This window comes from Oncorhynchus nerka, linkage group LG28 (genome assembly GCF_034236695.1).
Source record: "Oncorhynchus nerka isolate Pitt River linkage group LG28, Oner_Uvic_2.0, whole genome shotgun sequence".
Lineage (NCBI taxonomy): Eukaryota > Metazoa > Chordata > Actinopteri > Salmoniformes > Salmonidae > Oncorhynchus > Oncorhynchus nerka.
Window position 1 is genome coordinate 7,587,452 of NC_088423.1, and position 24,860 is coordinate 7,612,311.

At 43.9% G+C, this 24,860-nt stretch overlaps 1 protein-coding gene across 2 annotated transcripts in view; it reads right to left on the reverse strand.

Moving 5' to 3' along the window:
• Nucleotides 1-5,541: 5,541 nt before the first annotated feature.
• Nucleotides 5,542-24,860, reverse strand: part of LOC115112845 (polypeptide N-acetylgalactosaminyltransferase 2-like) — a 139,623-nt gene continuing 120,304 nt past the window's right edge. The window contains exons 10-16 of one of the 2 annotated variants that reach the window (XM_029639849.2): nt 12,634-12,737; nt 12,189-12,315; nt 11,217-11,309; nt 10,925-11,008; nt 10,605-10,749; nt 10,094-10,213; nt 5,542-9,560 (exon numbers count right to left, since the gene is read on the reverse strand). In XM_029639849.2, coding sequence (XP_029495709.1) covers nt 9,405-9,560; nt 10,094-10,213; nt 10,605-10,749; nt 10,925-11,008; nt 11,217-11,309; nt 12,189-12,315; nt 12,634-12,737 — 829 coding nt within the window. In that variant the 3' untranslated portion in view covers nt 5,542-9,404. The remainder of the gene's footprint in view (nt 9,561-10,093; nt 10,214-10,604; nt 10,750-10,924; nt 11,009-11,216; nt 11,310-12,188; nt 12,316-12,633; nt 12,738-24,860) is intronic. The other variant, XM_029639851.2, reaches the window with a different exon arrangement.

The window sequence follows — 24,860 nt, forward strand, 5'->3', positions numbered from 1 at the left end:
GAATACTGAAGATTTAATGCTGTTTAACTGGTATCACCTAAGTTTCCTCCCTAATTATTGAGTGCTCAAATATTCTTTGAAGAAGCAGGAAATCAAAGTTTACTAGAAAGGGAAGTGAGTGTCTATTGAGTGCTGATTTATGCAACCTAGTGCTACAATATTTATGTAGGAATGATTTAAAAGGGGATATTGCTGATAAACTAAAGTACACTTGATGAACACTAAAAACCAATGAAATTGAAAATGTTATGAATATTTACCTAAATATATAATATGTGCATAGGCAATTGTGGTAAATAAGGTATGTATACTGAACAAAAATATAAAGGCAACATGCAACCATTTGAAAGATTTTACTGGGTTACAGTTCATATCAGAAAATCAGTCAATTTAAATAAATTCATTAGGACCTAATCTATGAATTTCACATGACTGGTAATACAGATATGCATCTATTGGTCACAGATAACAACTATAAAAGGTAGGGGCGTGGATCAGAAAATCAGTCGGTATATGGTTTGACCACCATTTGCCTCATGCAGCGCAACATCTCCTTCACATAGAGTTGATCAGGCTGTTGATTGTGGCCTGTGGAATGTTGTCCCACTCCTCTTCAATGGCTGTGCAAAGTTGATGGATATTGGCGGGAACTGGAACACGCTGTCGTACACGTCGATCCAGAGCATCCCAAACATGCTCAACGGGTGACATGTCTTGTGAGTATGCAGGCCATGGAAGAACTGGGACATTTTCAGCTTCCAGGAATTGTGTACAGATCCTTGGGGCAGTGCATTATCATGCTGAAACATGAGGTTGAAGAATGGCACGACAATGGGCCTCAGGATCTCATAAAGGTATCTCTGTGCATTCAAATTACCATCGATAAAATCAACTGTGTTCGTTGTCCATAGCTTATGCCTGCCCATACCATGCAGTAAACCCACCTCCACCATTTGGGCACTCTGCCAACAACGTTAACATCAGTGAACCACTCGCCCACACAACTGCGGTTGTGAGGACGTACTGCCAAATTCTATAAAACAACATTTATGGTAGAGAAATGAACATTAAATTATCTGGCAACAACTCTGTTGGACATTCCTGCAGTCAGAATTCCAATTGTACGCGTCCTCATCTTGAGACATCTGTGGCATTGTGTTGTGTGGCAAAACTGCACATTCTAGTGGCCTTTTGTCCCCAGCACAAGGTGCGCCGATGTAATGATCATGCTGTGTAATTAGCTTCTTGATATGCCACACCTGTCATGTGGATGGATAATCTTGGCAAAGGAGAAATGCTCACTAACAGGGATGTAAATAAATGTGTGCACAAAATGAGCTTTTTGTGCGTATGGAAAATGTCTGCCATCTTTTATTTCAGCTCATAAAACATGGGACCAACACTTCACATGTTGCGATTATATTTTTTTAGTGTATGATTATAGTTCTATTAGTCTTCACTTATAGGTAAGACAAATGATTGTCATTTTTCACATTTTCTTTCCCCCAAAAAACATTGTCGTTCTTGTGTATGTTTGTGTGAGCCACTAGTTCTGTGCACTGATCACTGTCTGAAAGAAGCTCTGACATGCCATACATCGGTTGATAATGTTCATAACAATGCTCTTTTCTTCTGAATTGTTATATTGATAGACACTAAGAAGTATGCATGATACAGTCAACTGTTCAAAATAAACACTTCTACTCAGCCATGTATTAGATATTTTCTCAGTGCCTTGTAAATAACATATTTTGTTCTTTTGGTATGTTAAAAAAAATCAGTTGAGGATTTATTTTTTATAAAAGAGAGCAATATGGACAAAATCACAAAGGCATTTGATGCCAGTATCATTTGGCGATTTCAGATGTCTTCTGCATAGAAAAATATATAATTTATTCGAGATGCATGTGTTCATGAATTTCATTAATTTTCTCACTCCATGATTCTACCATTAGGTTTTACGTTCAACCCTTACAACACAGGTAGCCAAGTCATATTCAGTACCTGAGGCCACATCCTATCATTCTTTTTTAGAATCCATGGCCATTTCTCATTGCCTGAAATGTCTGTGTCAGTCTGGTATCACTGTAATTCCCTATAGCATCTGATAGGCCATTTTTATTGGATCTGGGGGCCCATGCCAAATCTTTTCAGTCTCCTGAGGGGGAAAGGTTTGGTCGTGCCCTCTTCACGACTGTCTTGGTATGTTTGGACCATGATAGTTCGTTGATGTGGGCACCAAGGAACTTGAAACTATCGACCCGCTCCAGCCCCGTCGATGTTAATGGGGGCCTGTTCAGCCCACCTTTTCCTGTAGTCCACAATCAGCTCCTTTGTCTTGCTCACATTGAGGGAGGTTGTTGTCCTGGCACCACACTGCCAGTTCTCTGACCTCTTCCCTATAGGCCGTCTCATCGTTGTCGGTGATCAGGCCTACCATTGTTGTGTCGTCAGCAAACTTGGGTGAACAGGGAATACAGAAGGGGACTAAGTACACACCCCTGAGGGGCCCCAGTGTTAAGGATCAGCATGACAGATGTGTTGTTGCCTACCCTTACCACCTGGGGGTGGCCCGTCAGGAAGTCCAGTATCCAGTTGCAGAGGGAGGAGTTTTGTCCCAGAGTCCTTAGCTTAGTGATGAGCTTCGTGGGCACTATGGTGTTGAATGCTGAGCTGTAGTCAATGAACAGCATTCTCACATAGGTGTTCCTTTTGTCCAGCTGAGAAAGGTTAGTGTGGAGTGCGATTGAGATTGCGTCATCTGTGGATCTGTAGGGGCGGTATACGAATTGGAGTGGGTCTAGGGTGTCCGGGAGGATGCTGTTGACCAGCCTGTCAAAGCACTTCATGGCTACGGACGTGAGTGCTACGGGGGGGTACCACTCCAGTGCACCCACCTCTACCTCTAAACTAAGCTCTTAATGGACAATCTGAGACTGCATGCAAATAAGGATATTACCATACACTGCATCTCTTTGGCTACTCAGGCAGCCCATGCCCATTGTGTTCTTAATAGGTCGTCTTTTTACTCACTATTTTGGGAATGTTTTTCATTCAATTTAGTCTTCACTCTGCATTAGTGATCAAGACTGATAAAATACTGTAAATACAGTATAATAGCCAACATGGAGTCTATATTTTTGAGAGAGACTGAAGTCTAATGGAAGTGGCTCAGTGAACTGTGAAGTCTAATGGAAGTGGCTCAGTGAACTGTGAAGTCTAATGGAAGTAGCTCAGTGAACTGTGAAGTCTAATGGAAGTAGCTCAGTGAACTGTGAAGTCTAATGGAAGTAGCTCAGTGAACTGTGAAGTCTAATGGAAGTAGCTCAGTGAACTGTGAAGTCTAATGGAAGTAGCTCAGTGAACTGTGAAGTCTAATGGAAGTAGCTCAGTGAACTGTGAAGTCTAATGGAAGTAGCTCAGTGAACTGTGAAGTCTAATGGAAGTAGCTCAGTGAACTGTGAAGTCTAATGGAAGTAGCTCAGTGAACTGTGAAGTTTAATAGAAGTAGCTCAGTGAACTGTGAAGTTTAATAGAAGTAGCTCAGTGAACTGTGCTCATGTCGTGTGATGAGTAACCTTGCCTCTGCCTATTGGCTTCTTTGCATATTCAAGCCTATCTCAAAATAATAGTGCTGCCACATCTGCAGGATTGAAATGCACCATATTCCTAGCCCACATGGGGGCGCTATCCTAGACATGCTCCATGTGGGCTAGGAGTATGGAGCATGTCTAGGATAGCGCCCCCTGTGGGCTAGGAGTATGGTGCATGTCAGGCTAGCTCCCCCTGTGGGCTAGGAGTATGTCAGACTAGCTCCCCCTGTGGGCTAGGAGTATGTCAGACTAGCGCCCCCTGTGGGCTAGGAGTATGGAGCATGTCTAGGCTAGAGCCCCCTGTGGGCTAGGAGTATGTCTAGGCTAGCGCCCCCTGTGGGCTAGGAGTATGGTGCATGTCTAGGCTAGCACCCCCTGTGGGCTAGGAGTATGGTGCATGTCAGGCTAGCTCCCCCTGTGGGCTAGGAGTATGGTGCATGTCAGGCTAGCTCCCCCTGTGGGCTAGGAGTATGGAGCATGTCTAGGCTAGCGCCCCCTGTGGGCTAGGAGTATGTCTAGGCTAGCGCCCCCTGTGGGCTAGGAGTATGGTGCATGTATAGGCTAGCGCCCCCTGTGGGCTAGGAGTATGGTGCATGTCAGGCTAGCGCCCCCTGTGGGCTAGGAGTATGGAGCATGTCTAGGATAGCGCCCCCTGTGGGCTAGGAGTATGGTGCATGTCAGGCTAGCGCCCCCTGTGGGCTAGGAGTATGGTGCATGTCAGGCTAGCGCCCCCTGTGGGCTAGGAGTATGGTACATGTCTAGTCTCCAGATGTTTAATGTGCTGTTGGTAGTAGTATAGTAGTGGGCGACAGCGGGTCTGTTTAGTAGAGCTGCTGATCTTTGGTGACTCTGCATCTTTAAAAAAAAGGTCCAATGCAGACAGTTTTGTCTCAATATCAAAACATTTCTGGGTAACAATTAAGTACCTTACTGTAATAGATTGGGAAAAACAATTCTCATGCAAGAATTTTGATAGACCAATAAAAAGAGATCGACAGTCCTAACTAATTTACCGCATGGTGATGTCATCATGGAAAGCCAAAACTTCCACCCATGCAAACCTGCTGATTAGAAGGTCCTGTGTAGATTGTATTTTCAACCAGCAACTATCAGGAAATAACACCGATCAAATGTTTCCACACTTTTACAGTGTTAGTTTCATCAGCTGTTGTACAATATGATACGAAACACAGGAAAAAAACAGACTTCTGACTGCACTTGGCTTTTAATGTCTGTTACATTACCCTGGGATGTGATGGAGCGTTACACATATGTACAAACCCTTTAGTTTCCTCTGACTGTGGGATTGTACATGCAGCAGGTATTAGAGCTGGACCTTTATGCGTACTAAAACACCCCCCTCCCTTTGCACCTGCATCTAAACCAGTGTTTCCCAATCCTGGTAAATACTGGTTTAACACTCACACAATTTATTAAACTAATTAAAGGCTTGATGAGTTGATGTACAAGGGCTGAAACAGATGTCTACCTGAGGTCCCCAGGGCTAGGACTGGTTCTTAAAACCTCTCCTCGGGGACCCCCAGACATTTCCCAGGTGTGTTGAAGCCCTGAACTAATTCTCCCAGACAAGGGCTTGAGAATTAGTTGACTCTGGTGTGCTAGCTCTGAAATGGATCCTATACATGGAACAGATGGGGGTCCCCGAGGAGAGGTTTGAGAACCCCTAATATGAGAGAGATGTCCACAATTTGCTGAGTGGAAATTTAGACACTGGAGAACAGCCAGGGCTGGATCTTTGTTAGAGGCTGTTTCCATGACAATACTGTCCTGTTTTCCCCCGAGGAGGACTCTGCATAGCAATGAGAGCAAGCAGGCCAGGAAAACTGACCTGATTTAGTTACAGCCGTCAACAAAACTCTGGCTTCCAAACCTTATTTATCATTGCTAATTAACCAAGTCTTCAAGGAATGTAAAGAAAGGCCACATCTCTCATATATAAATGCATTTATTTAAGTACATTTTTCCTAATTTAAAGTAAAAGTTTTGCCATAGCTATAAAACAGTGAACAATTCCAAGCGTTGTACAGTAGATCCACTCACTGGTGTTGCTTGTTCATACTGTACAGTAGATCAACGTAGTGTATATACAAACATACACTTTTACATTGGTTACCCCCATGCTGCCTCCCCTGTGATTTGAATCCTACAGCAAACCGTTTTATCAAAGGAACAAATCATATTTGATGTCCCAAACTACTATTTTCTTGATTTGGTTTATTATTCGTCATCATTATGCCAATGGCACGTCCTTCACCTTGTATTGACAATGTAAATCAAATAAGTAAATAACTTTGGCACATTGTGCTATGTAAACATTTCATCCAATTAAAATGTTGCTGTAATGCTAGGATTCTTTTTTTTTTATCCTAAAGTGAACAGCAAACTTGTCATTTTCACACAAATCTTACAAAAAAGGCTTGATTCAATACTTGAACAACCGTTGCCACCATGTAGACAATGTTCACCCGAGCAATCCCTTTTAGTACTGTAGGCCACCTGAATTTCACATTAGAATTGTTTCAATATCAACAGTGACGTACATGATAGCAATCAAAGCTCTTACCATGTGAAACTTGTCAACTCATCTCACACGGGAGGTTACAACCCCCAACTCATCTCACACGGGAGGTTACAACCCCCAACTCATCTCACACGGGAGGTTACAACCCCCAACTCATCTCACAAGGGAGGTTACAACCCCCAACTCATCTCACACGGGAGGTTTACAACCCCCAACTCATCTCACACGGGAGGTTACAACCCCCAACTCATCTCACACGGGAGGTTACAACCCCCAACTCATCTCATAATGGAGGTTACAACCCCCAACTCATCTCACATGGGAGGTTACAACCCCCAACTCATCTCACACGGGAGGTTACAACCCCCAACTCATCTCATAATGGAGGTTACAACCCCCAACTCATCTCATAATGGAGGTTACAACCCCCAACTCATCTCACACGGGAGGTTACAACCCCCAACTCATCTCATAATGGAGGTTACAACCCCCAACTCATCTCACATGGGAGGTTACAACCCCCAACTCATCTCACACGGGAGGTTACAACCCCCAACTCATCTCACACGGGAGGTTACAACCCCCAACTCATCTCATAATGGAGGTTACAACCCCCAACTCATCTCATAATGGAGGTTACAACCCCCAACTCATCTCACACGGGAGGTTACAACCCCCAACTCATCTCATAACGGAGGTTACAACCCCCAACTCATCTCATAACGGAGGTTACAACCCCCAACTCATCTCACACGGGAGGTTACAACCCCCAACTCATAATGGAGGTTACAACCCCCAACTCATAATGGAGGTTACAACCCCCAACTCATAATGGAGGTTACAACCCCCAACTCATAATGGAGGTTACAACCCCCAACTCATAATGGAGGTTACAACCCCCAACTCATCTCACACGGGAGGTTACAACCCCCAACTCACCTCACACGGGAGGTTACAACCCCCAACTCATAACGGAGGTTACAACCCCCAACTCATAACGGAGGTTACAACCCCCAACTCATAACGGAGGTTACAACCCCCAACTCATAACGGAGGTTACAACCCCCAACTCATCTCACACGGGAGGTTACAACCCCCAACTCATAACGGAGGATACAACCCCCAACTCATCTCATGATTTCATAGTCCTGCTCTCACACGGATCTCACATTCTGAACTGCAAATAAAATATTATGGTCTGTTTCCTCTCTTACCGTGGGACACCTCTCTTACCGTGGGACACCTCTCTTACCGTGGGACACCTCTCTTACCGTGGGACACCTCTCTTTGGCATTTTTAAAATGCAATACCTTTTCCACAAGCGTCAGATAGGGGCTGCTGCATATGCTCCGTCGCTGTGATGCTCATTTCTGTACTGATGGTTGGAGATTCCTTTTGTATCAGGAAGTTTGACCAGAATGGTGTAGAACACACAGGGATTGATGTGTAGGACTTACACAGATTTCTTATGGTAAATTGTATGCATATATAATGAGGGCTTACAAAAGAATAAGTCATTTGCTATTCTAGAATAAATTAATGTCCATTGATATCAGGGGAACCCCCACGAGACAAAACCAATGTCACGTCAGTGGATTAATTGTTGCTTTCATTAGTCGTTATAGGCTCCTTGGGCCATCACATTAAAGGTGGGTTCTGCTGCCCCTCAGAAACAAACAGTAACGTTTAAAGTACCACATATCACAAGCTACATCTAGAAACCCAATCAGAATGGTCCCGAAGCAGATGCTAAATGCACAACAATGACATTGAAATAGGAACATCTTATTGCTTTTCTCCCTTGTGAGTGCAGTTAACTATAGCCGAATGACCTGCCCTCCTTCAAGAAACCTGTTGAAAGCTGTTCACTAGCACACAGACACATTCTCTTTTAAATGGGATGGATATCAAAAAAGGCAAAGACATCATTCACAAAGCATGCGAGTAATGTCGAGAAACAAATGGACAGAAAGAGAAACTGTAGGAGAAAAAAGCCGTAGAAGTATTGGTATAACATGCAGCAAGGCCTCGCCCTGTACCGCGTACATGCTGTCTGTCACTTAGCGCGCTGAACAAGTGGCATTTTCTAACATGTCAAATCACAAATACATACACTGTGTGAGACAACATTTGTGGACTTCTGAGAATGGAAATGATGGTTCCAACATTACCCTGTAATAAACTCTTCACCAATACTGATTTGGATGCAATGGTAACACCGACACTGAAAAGGACAACCTTTTTGTTTTTTTAGAAAGTAAGTCGATTTGTTTTTACTCACAAGAGAACTGTCTGAATGCAACAATAGTAACAAAGAAATATAAAGAAAAACATAATGAATATATATATATATATAAAATAATTTTGTTGGGGGGGGGTTCCATTCAATTGTGATGTACAAAGGGGACAAACACTGAGGAGCCGTAGCAGCCAGTGCTACAATCTGTGACGATTCAGCAGCGACACATCCACACCCTCGACAACTCCTGGCCCCACCAGTATCCACGAGAGACCTGCGAAGAGAACACTTCTGATCGGATGACCTACCTTCTTACAACACGCGTGACAGGAGCAGAATGAAAACTCTGGAAATTGTTAATTTTCTTAAATCTCTTTTCAACTCTGGCAGAGCAGTCCACCAATCAGGAGAGAGGCGTTTGAGTGAACGAGAGGAACAGTGCATAGAGTCATTTCCCTTCTACCAGCAGGACTTTAAGGGGCCAAAACCAGCTGAGACAATCCACTTTTCTTCCTGGCCAGTTTGTCTAGTCAGGGAACCTCTGTAGAATACATCTTTTACATTCAACAAAGACAGATTACTAGAGAGAGAAAAACGACTAATTAATAGTCTTATCCATTTCAGAACTTCAGTGGAAAGAGAGAACAAAGGACACGCACAAAATAAAAAAACATCCAGAAAGTTTCTTTCGCCTGTAATAAGAAAAATGACTTTCTCACATTCCAAAGAGGGGGACTAAAGATGAAATGCTGAGGTATATAGTTGGAGGGAAAGCATTATCATCATCACCACCACCAACATTAAAATCATCATCAACATTAAAATCATCATCATCCCACTTGGTAGTCTGTAGTTTCAATATCCTGCTTCCCTCTGTGTTGTGGCCCCTCCTGGGACCTCAGTCTGTCCGTCCATCTGTGTGTGTGTTGGTAATAGGTGGCTCTAGTCTGTTTGGCTCCAGGGAGGAGAGGATGTGGTGCTGGTGGGGGATACACTCTCTCTCTGTTTGTCTGTCCATCTCTCTCTCTCTCTAGGGCTGGAGGTTGAGTGTGAACTTCCACTGCTGGTTGAGGTTGGGGCTGCACACCTCTACTGTCAGCCCCCCATTACGTGCGCTGCGGCTGTCCAGGCACAGGTTGCTGCCAACGTGCCGCAGCTTGGAGTTGCTCTCAATCTGCTCCCATTTCTGGAGACACACGAGGTGCAGTCAGGGAGGGGTCGGGAGAGGGAGGAAACAAAGGTCCACAAATCAGTCACAGGTTTTTATGTCATGTGAGTTTTATTAACCAAAAACCCAATAATCCTATGATCACTAATGGTCTCTATTGATAGTGAGTTTATGGTGCAAATCCAAAGGGATCATCCCAATCCAGAAAAGCATCATAATCCACTAAATGAATGTTCTAATTCCATTCTAACAGCCGGACTGCTGTCAGTCTCTCATTTACTACTAGTGCTTTCTGATCTATCTGATCCTATCTATCTATCTGAAACCCCACCTCTTTAAGGAATACCTAGGATAGGATAAAGTAATCCTTCTCCCCCCCCCCCCCCCCCCCCTTAAAAGACCTAGATGCACTATTGTAAAGTGGCTGTTCCACTGGATGTCATAAGGTGAAAGCACCAATTTGTAAGTCGCTCTGGATAAGAGCGTCTGCTAAATGACTTAAATGTAAATGTAAATGTAATGGTGCATGACTCGGTGCTCGGCTCGCTCACCTGTCTGCTGTCGTTTTCCCTGCAGCCCTGCATTTTGATTTGTGAGCCAGCAGTGCGATCCACCACCGTCAGACACAGGTCCATGTGCTTCACTGACTTGTCCTTGGTCAGCGCCCATTCCTGAGGAGAAAGAGAGGGATTCAGTCAGTTTAGGTACTCCTCAATGATTATGTAGATCTATTTGTAAAGTGTGTGTCTTTGTCAAGTGTGAATATGCAGTGTTTGCATGTTGTCTGTTGTAAATCACACCTATATAGACCAACAAGGCCTTGACTCTCCCATAATCCCCTCCTCCAGCGCAGTAATATAATCAATATGTTGTGGGAAGTGGGACATCAAAATGGATTTCATCAGTATGAATCAGACTCCCAATCAAAGCAATATTTGACTGTCCAGTCCAGCTCCTGACAGTGGACTGTCCAGTCCAGAACCTGACCAAAAGTAAACCCACCTCAGTGTGTTACCCAGCCCAGTGCACAGCTTGGTTATGTGTAATGGATCTGAGCAGTACCTGAGCCCTGAATGGTACCTGATTTCCCCCAGCATTGTGGCATTCGTAGACCCCCACCACTCCGTCTGCAAAGTGTCCCAGAGTGTCTAAGCAGTTCCCTCCCTGCTGCAGAGCTCCAAAGGCAATGTCCTGATGGTCAGGGACCCTGAAGGGCCAGACAAACAGCACAAGTCAGGGGGATGTCAAATCACAAGACGTGAGTATATGCCACCACCAAAGTCTTTCCCATAGTTGAATTTCAAGTGGAATACAAAGGCCCCCAAAGTCTGTTCCGCCTATATATTGCTGGTCCACTGTGGCGGTGTGGTCTCACTACTTACCGCAGCTCAGGGTACACATTCTCCAAGTACCACTTGAATGGCTGGCAGCCAAGCCTCTTCTTCATCTCCATCCTGCTCTGAATGCTGCCAGACAGAGATTAAGCCATGACTCATCTAACTACCAGCCATCTCTGGATGTACCATCTGACCTTCTGGAGGTGTCAGAAATGGGGAAATGTATTTTGTTATTCTATACAAGGACATCTGTGATGCCATCTTGGAAGAAGTGTGTCTGAAACAATATTTACTTGCCGTAGGGCACAGGAAGAAGGGCGTCTGAAAGGATACTTACTTGCCGTAAGGCACGTTTCGGGCCGAGGGCACAGCGGCGTAGTAAAAGTTCTTAAACTCATCCATCCACACCTCTGCTGCTCGCCTCGTGTTCCTGTGGACAGACCGATACACACCATGCTAGAATACTTTAAAAATGCATTCTTCCTGTTCCTTCTTCCAGTCCTTGAAATAATCACTGATCTGAAATAATGTAATAATTTCAGTGCAGTAGCCTAAAAACTATAGGCAATGTTATAGATTCAATTGATCACATGTGTTATTTATTCAATAGAAGGATGGATGTCTGTTCAAATATGAACAGGGCAAGAGAAAGTGAGGATGCGGTTCAAGCTTCAGAAAACACAGGAGGAGAGTGACAGTCCTCGAAGCTATTTTGAGATATGAGCACACATCCTAAGACTTGGCAGTCTGTGGGGTTTTCAGTGCTATGTGATAGACTGGCAGTGAGGGAGTGGTCACTTTCTCTCATCTCATTGATGAATCACCCAGATGCGAAACAGTGTTGACACTGCAGGGGTGAAGCCAAGACGAGAGCAGAGCTGAGGCTTCTGTCCTGATTGAGCCTCAAATTTAATGACTGCAGCTAAGCTAGACTTTGAACAACAGTATTAGAATGTGAATTGCAAAAGAATGAAACAGCCCTTCCCTACAGGCTACTAGCAGGTTTTCATCTCAATGCCTCAGCTTGGATTTCATTGGGTCTTTGAGAAAGGTAAAGTTAAGGGTAAACTGTGGGTAAAGTTACTGTAGGGTTAGTGAGTAAACTCAATTGCCAGTTAGCCTGTACTGTTGCCCTTTTTTATGGCTCTCATTTCAAACTATGTACACTCCAGCTGGTTGGTTATGTGCCAGTAGGTACAAGAGGTTAGTCCACAGTGCCAGTAGGTAGAAGAGGTTAGTCCCCTGTGGACTCCAAGAAGGCAGAATTGAGCCAAGTCTACCTCACGTCACAGGTACAATCAATAGTCACCTAGCAAACACAGTGCCACTGCCCCCAGGGAAGGTATATGGGTGCTGCTTCCTGAAGACGTGTCCCACTCTACTGCAGGGAATGATCTCTAGACTGCCGCCACACTGCCACACGCGGAAAGAGATCTCTGCAATGTCCAAAAGACAAATACGAAACACACACATTAATATAACAGTTTCGGGCAAGGTTTTACAGTGACAATTCAATGTGCTAGAACTTCCCACAGTTGGCATCTTCAATGTCAATATGATTTCATGGCATCTTCAATGTCAATATGATTTCATGGCATCTTCAATGTCAATATGATTTCAATCAGAAAATGGTGTCATATAATATTGACATATAGACATCATAAACCAATCCAGAAAAGGCATCCCACTCCCTCTTCCATCCCCACACAATGACAAACAAGCTCAAGCTTTCCGAGTGTTCTGTGTCCACTTACCCAGATTCTCTCCACCCCACACATCCATCATCATGTCGTACTTCCCCAGCAACTCAAAGTAGTCCTTGTCCATGACAAAGAGGCCGCCGGCAATCATGGGAGTCCTGAGATAGGGGTATGACAGAAAGTAGCTAGGGTTATGAGACAAACCAGAGACCGTTCTGCCAAGTTCAGCTCTCCTACAGTCCTCTCATTTGCATGTGATTCCCGGCAGCGGGAGGTCGGCTGGCCCTGAAACCCGGCAGCGGGAGGTCGGCTGGCCCTGAAACCCGGCAGCGGGAGGTCGGCTGGCCCTGAAACCCGGCAGCGGGATGTCGGCTGGCCCTGAAACCCGGCAGCGGGAGGTCGGCTGGCCCTGAAACCCGGCAGCGGGAGGTCGGCTGGCCCTGAAACCCGGCAGCGGGAGGTCGGCTGGCCCTGAAACCCGGCAGCGGGAGGTCGGCTGGCCCTGAAACCCGGCAGCGGGAGGTCGGCTGGCCCTGAAACCCGGCAGCGGGAGAGCGCTGTGGTGTCCTGACCTCTGGCTGTTTGGATGGAATAATACAACACTTCCCTTTTCCTCAGAGGCCATTTTGTTTTCGAAAGGAAGAAAAATATCAATGAGCGTCTTGGACAAAAGCCTGTTGAACAAAAATGCATGTCTCAAAACAAAAACAAGGTCTGGTCAACAAAGAAATGGATCAAACAAAGTCTGGTCTTCAAGGACATAGGGCTTGGCAGTATACCGCATTTTATGATATACCGGTGTTGATGCAGGGACCGGTTTGGGTTTTTACTTTACCTTCTATACCGGTATTTGAATGTTTGGTTTGTTAAATGTGATACGCCATGTGCAATGTACATTTTTATTGTTTACTTCGCTTCTTGAGTCATCTCTCTCCGCTCTTTATCTCTGTGCCACTTTCCACACAGAACTAGCCACGCCCCCTGTCACTCAAGGAGCACATTTCATGCTCCTCAACCACGAGACACTTGCGTTCAGTCTGCATTAGTGATGGGCATTCTGGCTCTTCTCAGTGAGTCGGCTCAATCGGCTCAGCTATTAAATATTTGCATTTAAAGTATAACTTTTTTAATGTATATAAACAAAGTGCATATACAGTGCCTTGCGAAAGTATTCGGCCCCCTTGAACTTTGCGACCTTTTGCCACATTTCAGGCTTCAAACATAAAGATATAAAACTGTATTTGTTTGTGAAGAATCAACAACAAGTGGGACACAATCATGAAGTGGAACGACATTTATTGGATATTTCAAACTTTTTTAACAAATCAAAAACTGAAAAATTGGGCGTGCAAAATGATTCAGCCCCCTTAAGTTAATACTTTGTAGCACCACCTTTTGCTGCGATTACAGCTGCAAGTCGCTTGGGGTATGTCTCTATCAGTTTTGCACATCGAGAGACTGAAATCTTTTCCCATTCCTCCTTGCAAAACAGCTCGAGCTCAGTGAGGTTGAATGGAGAGCATTTGTGAACAGCAGTTTTCAGTTCTTTCCACAGATTCTCGATTGGATTCAGGTCTGGACTTTGACTTGGCCATTCTAACACCTGGATATGTTTATTTTTGAACCATTCCATTGTAGATTTTGCTTTATGTTTTGGATCATTGTCTTGTTGGAAGACAAATCTCCGTCCCAGTCTCAGGTCTTTTGCAGACTCCATCAGGTTTTCTTCCAGAATGGTCCTGTATTTGGCTCCATCCATCTTCCCATCAATTTTAACCATCTTCCCTGTCCCTGCTGAAGAAAAGCAGGCCCAAACCATGATGCTGCCACCACCATGTTTGACAGTGGGGATGGTGTGTTCAGGGTGATGAGCTGTGTTGCTTTTACGCCAAACATAACGTTTTGCATTGTTGCCAAAAAGTTCAATTTTGGTTTCATCTGACCAGAGCACCTTCCACATGTTTGGTGTGTCTCCCATGTGGCTTGTGGCAAACTATAAACGACACTGTTTATGGATATCTTTAAGAAATGGCTTTCTTCTAGCCACTCTTCCATAAAGGCCAGATTTGTGCAATATACGACTATTGTCGTCCTATGGACAGAGTCTCCCACCTCAGCTGTAGATCTCTGCAGTTCATCCAGAGTGATCATGGGCCTCTTGGCTGCATCTCTGATCAGTCTTCTCCTTGTATGAGCTGAAAGTTTAGAGGGACGGCCAGGTCTTGGTAGATTTGCAGTGGTCTGATACTCCTTCCATTTCAATATTATCGCTTGCACAGTGCTCCTTGGGATGTTTAAAGCTTGGGAAATCTTTTTGTATCCAAATCCGGCTTTAAACTTCTTCACAACAGTATCTCGGACCTGCCTGGTGTGTTGCTTGTTCTTCATGATTGGAGCGAGCGGTTGGGGTTGGAGCGAGCGGTCGCATTCGCACTTCGGCCGCAGGTTGTATAACTTTTCATTACATTTCATTACATTTCACTATAGTACAACGGTTTGATTTGTCTAATCTTAGCAATTTCTTCTTAGCTAGCTACATAGCCATCTTTGTATCAAAGATAATTGCGTAATTATCGTATTTCGTCGTCCTAACGCAGTCTACACTGCTATCTGCCCAGCAGCTAGCCAGCTAGCTAACGTCCACCGTCTATCGAATAGCAGCACTAAAAACTATTACACTCAACTGAATGACCTGATTAGTGTAGTGTTAGCTAGCTACATAGTTGTCTTTGCTGTCTTCGTATCCAAGATAATTGTGTAGTTTAGAGTGTGTAGTCTTAGAGTGATTATCTTAATTTACAGAGGTTAGCTAGCCAGCTATTTGTCGTCCTTAACGTAGGAGACACTGCTAGCTAGCCAACAGCTAGCCAACGTCCACCGAATTGAACTTCCTCACTCAACAACCCGGTCGCATTCCGCTTCGCTCCACAGGTAGTATCACATTTTCATTTCATTTCATTACAGTACAACGGTTTGATTTGTTTGATCGTAGCTAGCTACATAGTTAGCTACATAGCAGTCTTTGTATCAAAGATAATTGTGTAGTCTAGAGCGATTTTCTAGGTTAGCTAGCCAGCTATTGTCGTTCTTTTAACGCAACGTAACGTAATCAACACAGCTAGCTAGACAGCTAGCCCCCGAATAGCAGCACTGTCGAAACTATCACACCCAACGGAACGACTTGATTAGTGTAGTGTCAACAACGCAGCCACTTCCAGCTAGCCTACTTCAGCAGTACTGTATCATTTTAATCATTTTAGTCAATAAGATTCTTGCTACGTAAGCTTAACTTTCTGAACATTCGAGACGTGTAGTCCACTTGTCATTCCAATCTCCTTTGCATTAGCGTAGCCTCTTCTGTAGCCTGTCAACTATGTGTCTGTCTATCCCTGTTCTCTCCTCTCTGCACAGACCATACAAACGCTCCACACCGCGTGGCCGCGGCCAACCTAATCTGGTGGTCCCAGCGCGCACGACCCACGTGGAGTTCCAGGTCTCCGGTAGCCTCTGGAACTGCCGATCTGCGGTCAACAAGGCAGAGTTCATCTCAGCCTATGCCACCCTCCAGTCCCTCGACTTCTTGGCACTGACGGAAACATGGATCACCACAGATAACACTGCTACTCCTACTGCTCTCTCTTCGTCCACCCACGTGTTCTCGCACACCCCGAGAGCTTCTGGTCAGCGGGGTGGTGGCACCGGGATCCTCATCTCTCCCAAGTGGTCATTCTCTCTTTCTCCCCTTACCCATCTGTCTATCGCCTCCTTTGAATTCCATGCTGTCACAGTTACCAGCCCTTTCAAGCTTAACATCCTTATCATTTATCGCCCTCCAGGTTCCCTCGGAGAGTTCATCAATGAGCTTGATGCCTTGATAAGCTCCTTTCCTGAGGACGGCTCACCTCTCACAGTTCTGGGCGACTTTAACCTCCCCACGTCTACCTTTGACTCATTCCTCTCTGCCTCCTTCTTTCCTCTCCTCTCCTCTTTTGACCTCACCCTCTCACCTTCCCCCTACTCACAAGGCAGGCAATACGCTCGACCTCATCTTTACTAGATGCTGTTCTTCCACTAACCTCATTGCAACTCCCCTCCAAGTCTCCGACCACTACCTTGTATCCTTTTCCCTCTCACTCTCATCCAACACTTCCCACACTGCCCCTACTCGGATGGTATCGCGCCGTCCCAACCTTCGCTCTCTCTCCCCCGCTACTCTCTCCTCTTCCATCCTATCATCTCTTCCCTCTGCTCAAACCTTCTCCAACCTATCTCCTGATTCTGCCTCCTCAACCCTCCTCTCCTCCCTTTCTGCATCCTTTGACTCTCTATGTCCCCTATCCTCCAGGCCGGCTCGGTCCTCCCCTCCCGCTCCGTGGCTCGACGACTCATTGCGAGCTCACAGAACAGGGCTCCGGGCAGCCGAGCGGAAATGGAGGAAAACTCGCCTCCCTGCCTCACACAGGAAGCGGCGCAGGTCCTAATCCAGGCACTTGTCATCTCCCGTCTGGATTACTGCAACTCGCTGTTGGCTGGGCTCCCTGCCTGTGCCATTAAACCCCTACAGCTCATCCAGAACGCCGCAGCCCGTCTGGTGTTCAACCTTCCCAAGTTCTCTCCCCTGGCTTCCAGTTGAAGCTCGCATCCGCTACAAGACCATGGTGCTTGCCTACGGAGCTGTGAGGGGAACGGCACCTCAGTACCTCCAGGCTCTGATCAGGCCCTACACCCAAACAAGGGCACTGCGTTCATCCACCTCTGGCCTGCTCGCCTCCCTACCACTGAGGAAGTACAGTTCCCGCTCAGCCCAGTCAAAACTGTTCGCTGCTCTGGCCCCCCAATGGTGGAACAAACTCCCTCACGACGCCAGGACAGCGGAGTCAATCACCACCTTCCGGAGACACCTGAAACCCCACCTCTTTAAGGAATACCTAGGATAGGATAAAGTAATCCTTCTCACCCCCCCCCCTTAAAAGATTTAGATGCACTATTGTAAAGTGGCAGTTCCACTGGATGTCATAAGGTGAACGCACCAATTTGTAAGTCGCTCTGGATAAGAGCGTCTGCTAAATGACTTAAATGTAAATGTAATGATGCTCTCTGCGCTTTTAACGGACCTCTGAGACTACCACAGTGCAGGTGCATTTATACGGAGACTTGATTACACACAGGTGGATTGTATTTATCATCATTAGTCATTTAGGTCAACATTGGATCATTCAGAGATCCTCACTGAACTTCTGGAGAGAGTTTGCTGCACTGAAAGTAAAGGGGCTGAATCATTTTGCACGCCCAATTTTTCAGTTTTTGATTTGTTAAAAAAGTTTGAAATATCCAATAAATGTCGTTCCACTTCATGATTGTGTCCCACTTGTTGTTGAAAACTGCTGTTCACAAATGCTCTCCATTCAACCTCACTGAGCTCGAGCTGTTTTGCAAGGAGGAATGGGAAAAAATGTCAGTCTCTCGATGTGCAAAACTGATAGAGACATACCCCAAGCGACTTGCAGCTGTAATCGCAGCAAAAGGTGGCGCTACAAAGTATTAACTTAAGGGGGCTGAATCATTTTGCACGCCCAATTTTTCAGTTTTTGATTTGTTAAAAAAGTTTGAAATATCCAATAAATGTCGTTCCACTTCATGATTGTGTCCCACTTGTTGTTGATTCTTCACAAAAAAATACAGTTTTATATCTTTATGTTTGAAGCCTGAAATGTGGCAAAAGGTCGCAAAGTTCAAGGGGGCCGAATACTTTCGCAAGGCACTGTAAATGTAGCAATTCAAAAGGAATACAATCTGAAAAACATAATAATTGAATATTGCACCATATCAAAGAAAAATAAATAACAATGTGCCAAACTGCAGCATCACACTTAAAACATTAAACTGGTCCCTCTTTTCTCGCTCTTCTTTATTGCCATGTTATAACCAGCAGCACACAGCAATGCTGACCATATTTAGCTTTTATGAGAGATTTGCATTCAGAAATACAAGCTGCCTCACTTGAGGTGCTGATGCGGTTTCTTCTCCCAGTAATTATTTGTCCTGTTTTAGAGAAGATCGGATGTGGCCACTATTCAGAGCCGTGGATAGACAGAGGCCTTGTTCTCCCACCAGCTCAGAGGATCCGTAAATCTTTGGAGGAGGACCTCCATGATGGCGTCTGCTGAGGGATTCCTTCCTGCTGCATCCCAGTTGCTCTCTCGTCAAACAGCACGTTTGTGGCACTACTGCTGGTGCTTCTGCGCCATCTTCTTCTTGTTGTCCTGGTGCCTGAGCCAGCTGACTGCTGGGGCTGTCCCTCCCTGCTGCTGAGGTTATTCTTTGAAGAGCCTCATCAATCGCTCTGGCATCACTGAAGGCGAACCTCTTAAACCTGGGGTCAAGTGCAGCGGTTTCTGATAGCACGTGATTATATTCCATTCTGTGGGACTTTCTGTCCATTGATGAACATAGGGTGTCCATCAACTCTGTCACATGTCCTGTGGTTACATTTGCTTCTCTCTGGCGGCTGGCTGTGATTCGCTGCAGACCCTTACACAGGAGTATCATGTTACATCAGGAGTATCACAGTAACTAATTAGTTCAGGTTCGTGTTTTGTCTACTGATACTACATTCTCATCTACTGCTCATATACATTTATAATACTGGATTAAATATTGATGTAGTAATAACTGCTTACTCACTTCTCTCCACTGATCTCCACAGTGACCTGCTCAAAGGGTTCCAGGACTCTGCACACCTCCTCCACCACCTCCCATTCCTCTTGGGTTAGAGCATCAACAGTTGTATTGACAATTGTCAGGGTATAGATAGCATCCTTTGACTCAAGAAACCGCTTCACCATATAAAATGTTGAATTCCAACTTGTAGTGCAGTCTTGTTCAGGCCTCAGCTCAGGCATCCCCATCTGTCGTTGTGTAGACTTTAGTTTCAGCACCTACTGTGTTCCTGTAGAAGTATTCCACAGCTGCTTTCACTTTGTCCACAGTGGGCTTCATCACCTTCAGAGCATTTCTTACAATCAAGTTGATTGTGTGGGCAAGACATGGATGATGGGTCCATTTAAACATTTTCATGGCTTTGGTTATGGTAGCTGCTTTGTCGCTAACACAACAGACCACTTTTCCATCTACTTGCCATTCTCTGGCCACTCTCAACAGTTCCTCTGCCAAGTTCTCTGAGGTGTGTCTGTCGCTGAACTCAAAAAAGTCCAGAAGACCACTAGACATCGAAAAATCTTCAATGGAGTGACATGTAACTGACATGTAAGAAGTGGTTACCCTTGATGTCTACCAGTCAGTGGTAAGGCAAACTGCAGTAGCTTTTTGGACTCTTTCCCACACTGAAACCTGTGTGCTCTCGTACAGTTGTGGAATAAGTGATTTTGAAAGGGTTTTCCTGCTTGGAATTGTGTACATTGGATTTAGACTATTGCTATCATTTCTAAAACCTCTGTCCTCCATGATCGAAAATGTTTGGAAATCGGTGGCAATCATTTTAATCAATGCAATATCAATTTGGCCTTGTTTTGTTACAGACATTGGCATAAACTGGTCCATAGAAGACTGTGTTGCTGTGGGTCGCAGAGTAGGCCTACTTGACTGAGTGGATACATCTCCACGTGTGGAGGTGCTGGCTCCACCAGTATCACTAGCAGGCCTGCTAGTTTCTCGAAGCTCCGCTACAGCTAGCCAGTTGGGTGCACAGTTTGAATATGCCGGTGTAGGTTGTGCGTAGAACCGGCTTTATATGAGATTTTGTTTTGGCAAATTCTACACTGGGCTCTAACATTGTCTACATTATTAAAATGCATCCAAATGCTACTGTGCTTTCGACTCATTTTCAGCTGTTTTCACAGCTGTCCTTCCTCTCTCTCATCGGCTGCTAAGTGTGTGACTGTGTGAGTAGGCTCGGCCCTCCCTCAACAGGAACAACGGGTGAGGCTGTTAGTCTGAGCAGACAATCCGAACGAATGTGCGCTTGAGCATTTAGGCCTATATCATTTTATTTATTTTTTGCTTCTTTGAATTAGTTAATTCTATTCATTTAAATATTTTGATTATTCATATCTTAATGGTTTATATTTTTATAAATAGATTCGGCTCTTCTGATATGGGAGCCGGCTCCCAACGTTCACCTACAAGAGCTGGCTCGTTTGGAAATGACCCATCACTGGTCTGCATGGTCAATGCAGCACATGCAACAATGTTGATTTCAACAACGCTGTTTTCACTTTGCTTCTTAATATAAATCCACTAGCTTTTTATACTGAGACTATTAGTTTGTGTTTCTTACATCAGCAAACAGATAGTTTGTCTTTCCTTAGCAAGTTGCCCTAAATCTTGTGATACGCTAATTGTTAGACGCTAATAGCTAACTAGCTAATAAATGTACTGAGTAAGCGCAATTGTAGCTAGCTAATACTGCTTGATAATACCAGCGATGGTGTAGACCTAAATCAGCATGTTATTTGTGCAACAGTATCTTCTAAATCAAAGAGGAATATGCAAAGCAAGAATATGTTAGCTACATGAGGTAGCTAAGAGAAAACATGCAATGTAGCCAAAGCTTATAGGGTCCTCTAGGAAACAATCATCAACACTTTAGTTCCTACCCTGTCACAATAACTCCTCCCTGGCATTTTAATTTGTTGCGTCATGACGTTGCCCTCTTTGGGTACAGCAAGCCCTATCCCCCTCTCCCTGCCTCCTATAACTAGGCTGCTGTGGTCAGAAAGGTCATAATTTCCTGGAAGAGATTCTCCTCATGGCCACAGTAGAGACAGAGTGAAGTTTCATAGAAAACAAAGTAATTTCTTCCACCTCACAGAACTTGAGGTCCGAACAACATTTATGTTCCGGAGAAGGTATAAAAATTTAAAAAACAGTGAAGAATCCAGCTACGAACTGGTCCGTTTGGTACAAGTTTGTAAAACTCATGGGAGACGGTGTGGCCACATTACCATAACGCTGTTTATGTAATAGCCTCAGATATGAGGTTTACATCTAATTGTTGTATAGGATGAACGAGTGAGAATGATACTGTTTGTAAAATTGTGTAATGTGATTTTTGACGTTTTAATTAATAAAGGAAATTCCCTTTTGAGTTTAACTAAATCAGAGGACCGCCCAAGAGCCCAGTTAGGGCCGGGTATCCTGGGACAGACCCTTTTCTGCAAATCCGAATAAAACCCCGACCTTGAGAATTCCTCAATAGACCATGTTTTTCTCCATTACGAGAGGACAAAGGTTACTAGTCTGCAGCTAGGAATTCGGTATCATTGAACGTGAAGAACGACAACCACCGAAACATCCATTCTACAACTACATGAATGAATGAATGTCACTCTGAACAATCCATTCTAACCACGACAGAGAGAGAGGACGGAAACTCTCCAACAGAAACTAACTTTTCAACAGCGATCAAGACGACACACTGAGCGTAAATATATATATTGATGGCAATTGTTCCCGATTGAGTGAGCAAAGGATTACCATTTCAATTGTTATAATTATCAACTGTGTGTTGTCTTCTCAGTCGACCCCCACTTCCCTTTTGTACAACAAGCTGCCATGCCGGTGTAGCCCACTAGGGCACATTCCCTTATCATTTCTTGTAACCATATTTACTTTGTTTGTTTGTTTATGCATTACTTAGTTAGTAAATAAATTCTTTAAGACTATAGATGTATGGATGAATCATGACCATGCTGGTCATTTATGAACATTTGAACATCTTGGCCATGTTCTGTTATAATCTCCACCCGGCACAGCCAGAAGAGGACTGGCCACACCACATAGCCTGGTTCCTCTCTAGGTTTCTTCCTAGGTTCTGGCCTTTCTAGGGAGTTTTTCTTAGCCACCGTGCTTCTACACCTGCATTGCTTGCTGTTTGGGGTTTTAGGCTGGGTTTCTGTACAGCACTTTGAGATATCAGCTGATGTACGAAGGGCTATATAAATAAATTTGATTTGATAGTGAAGACTGGGTTCGTGCAGATAAGCAACAATTTACGACGTTTGGAATGAGACTAACGTGAGGTAAAGTAAATAATTCATTAATTCGATGACTAATTGATCAGATATAAAACATCTGAAAAGTTATTATTGAATATTTTCCTTCCCTGACTTCCTAGTTAATTACAGTTACATGATTAATCACGTAATACTAATTACAGAGAATCTTTGATAAAAACTAAAAGTCTTCATTTAATGATAGTAAAGACATCTCAAACAACACTGTATTCAAAGTGCCCACTATTATATTCTAAATATAGAATTAGAATAGTCATTCTATTTCCATGATTCTAACAGTTTTGCTCTAATTCGCAAGTTAAATCGCAATTGCAACATTTAGTTAAAAATAAGTCCTAGATTATTTTCCCATATCGTGCAGCCCTATGTGGCAGTGTGGAAATTATCTCAATTGAGCAGTGGTGTGAAGTACTTATATAAAAATACTTTCAAGTACTACTTCAGTCGTTTTTTTTGGTATCTGTACTTTACTATTTTTGACAACTTTTAATTTTACTTCACTACATTCCTAAAGAAAATACTGTACTTTTTACTGCATACATTTTCCCTGGCACCTAAAAGTACTCGTTACATTTTGAATGCTTAGCAGGACAGAAAAGGTCCAAATCACGCACTTGTCAAGAGAACATCCCTGGTCATTATTCCCTGGGCCTCTGATCTGGAAAACTCACTAAACACAAATATTTTTTTTGTAAATTGTGTCCGAGTGTAAATTGAAATTATTTATACTTTTACTTTTGATACTTTACTATATTTAAAACCAAATACCTTTAGACTTTTACTCAAGTAGTATTTCACTGAGTGACTTTCATTTGTACTGGAGTAATTTTCTATTAGTGAATCTTTACTGTCACTCAAGTATGACAGTTGCATACTTTTCCCACCACTGCAGTTGAGTTCAGGAAATGATAAAAGCACAGAAACTTGTTTTGGTTGAAGTTGAATTGAACAGTATAAAACAATCAGAATGGAGAAAGACTCATTGAAATCAGTCAGAAGTTTACATACCCTTAGGTTGGAGTCATTATAACTCGTTTTTCAAATTCCACAAATTTCTTGTTAACAAACTATAGTTTTGGAAAGACGGTCAGGACATCTACTTTGTGCATGCACAAGTCATTTTTAAAACAATTATTTACAGACAGATTATTTCACTTATAATTCACTGTATTACAATTCCAGTGGGTCAGAAGTTTACATACACTAAGTTGACTGTGCCTCTAAACAGCTTGGAAAAGTCCAGAAAATTATGTCATACTTTAGAAGCTTCAGATTGACTCAAATGATGTCAATTAGCCTATTGGATGTGTACCTGTGGATGTATTTCAAGGCCTACCTTCAAACTCAGTGCCTCTTTGCTTGACATCATGGGAAAATCAAAATAAATCAGCCAAGACCTCTGGTTCATCCTTGGGAGCAATTTCCATACGCCTGAAGGTACCACATTCATCTGTACAAGCATTATTACAGAAGTATAAACACCATGGGACCAATCCTATAACAGCAGCAAAGGACCTTGTGAAGATGCTGGAGGAAACGGGTACAAAAGTATCTATATCCACAGTAAAACAAGTCCTATATTGACATAACCTGAAAGGCCGCTCAGCAAGGAAGAAGCCACTGCTCCAAAGCTGCCATAAAAAAGCCAGACTACTGTTTGCAACTGCACATGGGGACAAAGATTGTACTTTTTGGAGAAAAGTTATCTGGTCTGATGAAACGAAAATAGAACTGTTTGGCCATAATGACCATCGTCATGTTTGAAGGAAAAGGGGGAAGGCTTGCAAGCCAAAGAACACCATCCCAACCATGAAGCACAGTGGTGGCAGCATCATGTTGTGGGGGTGCTTTGCTGCAGGAGGGACTGGTGTACTTCACAAAATAGTTGGCATCATGAGGCAGGAAAATATGTGGATATATTGAAGCAACACCTCAAGACATCAGTCAGGATGTTAAAGCTTGGTCGCAAATGGGTCTTCCAAATGGACAATGACCGCAAGCATACTTCCAACGTTGTGGCAAAATGGTTTAAGGACAACAAAGTCAAGGTTTTGGAGTGGCCATCACAAAGTCCTGACCTCAATCGTATAGAAAATTTGTGGGCAGAATTGAAAAAGCTTGTGCGAGCAAGGAGACCTACAAACCTGACTCAGTTACACCAGCTCTGTCAGGAGGAATGGGCCAAAATTCACCCAACCTTTTGTGGGAAGCTTGTGGAAGACTACCCAAAACGTTTGACCCAAGTTA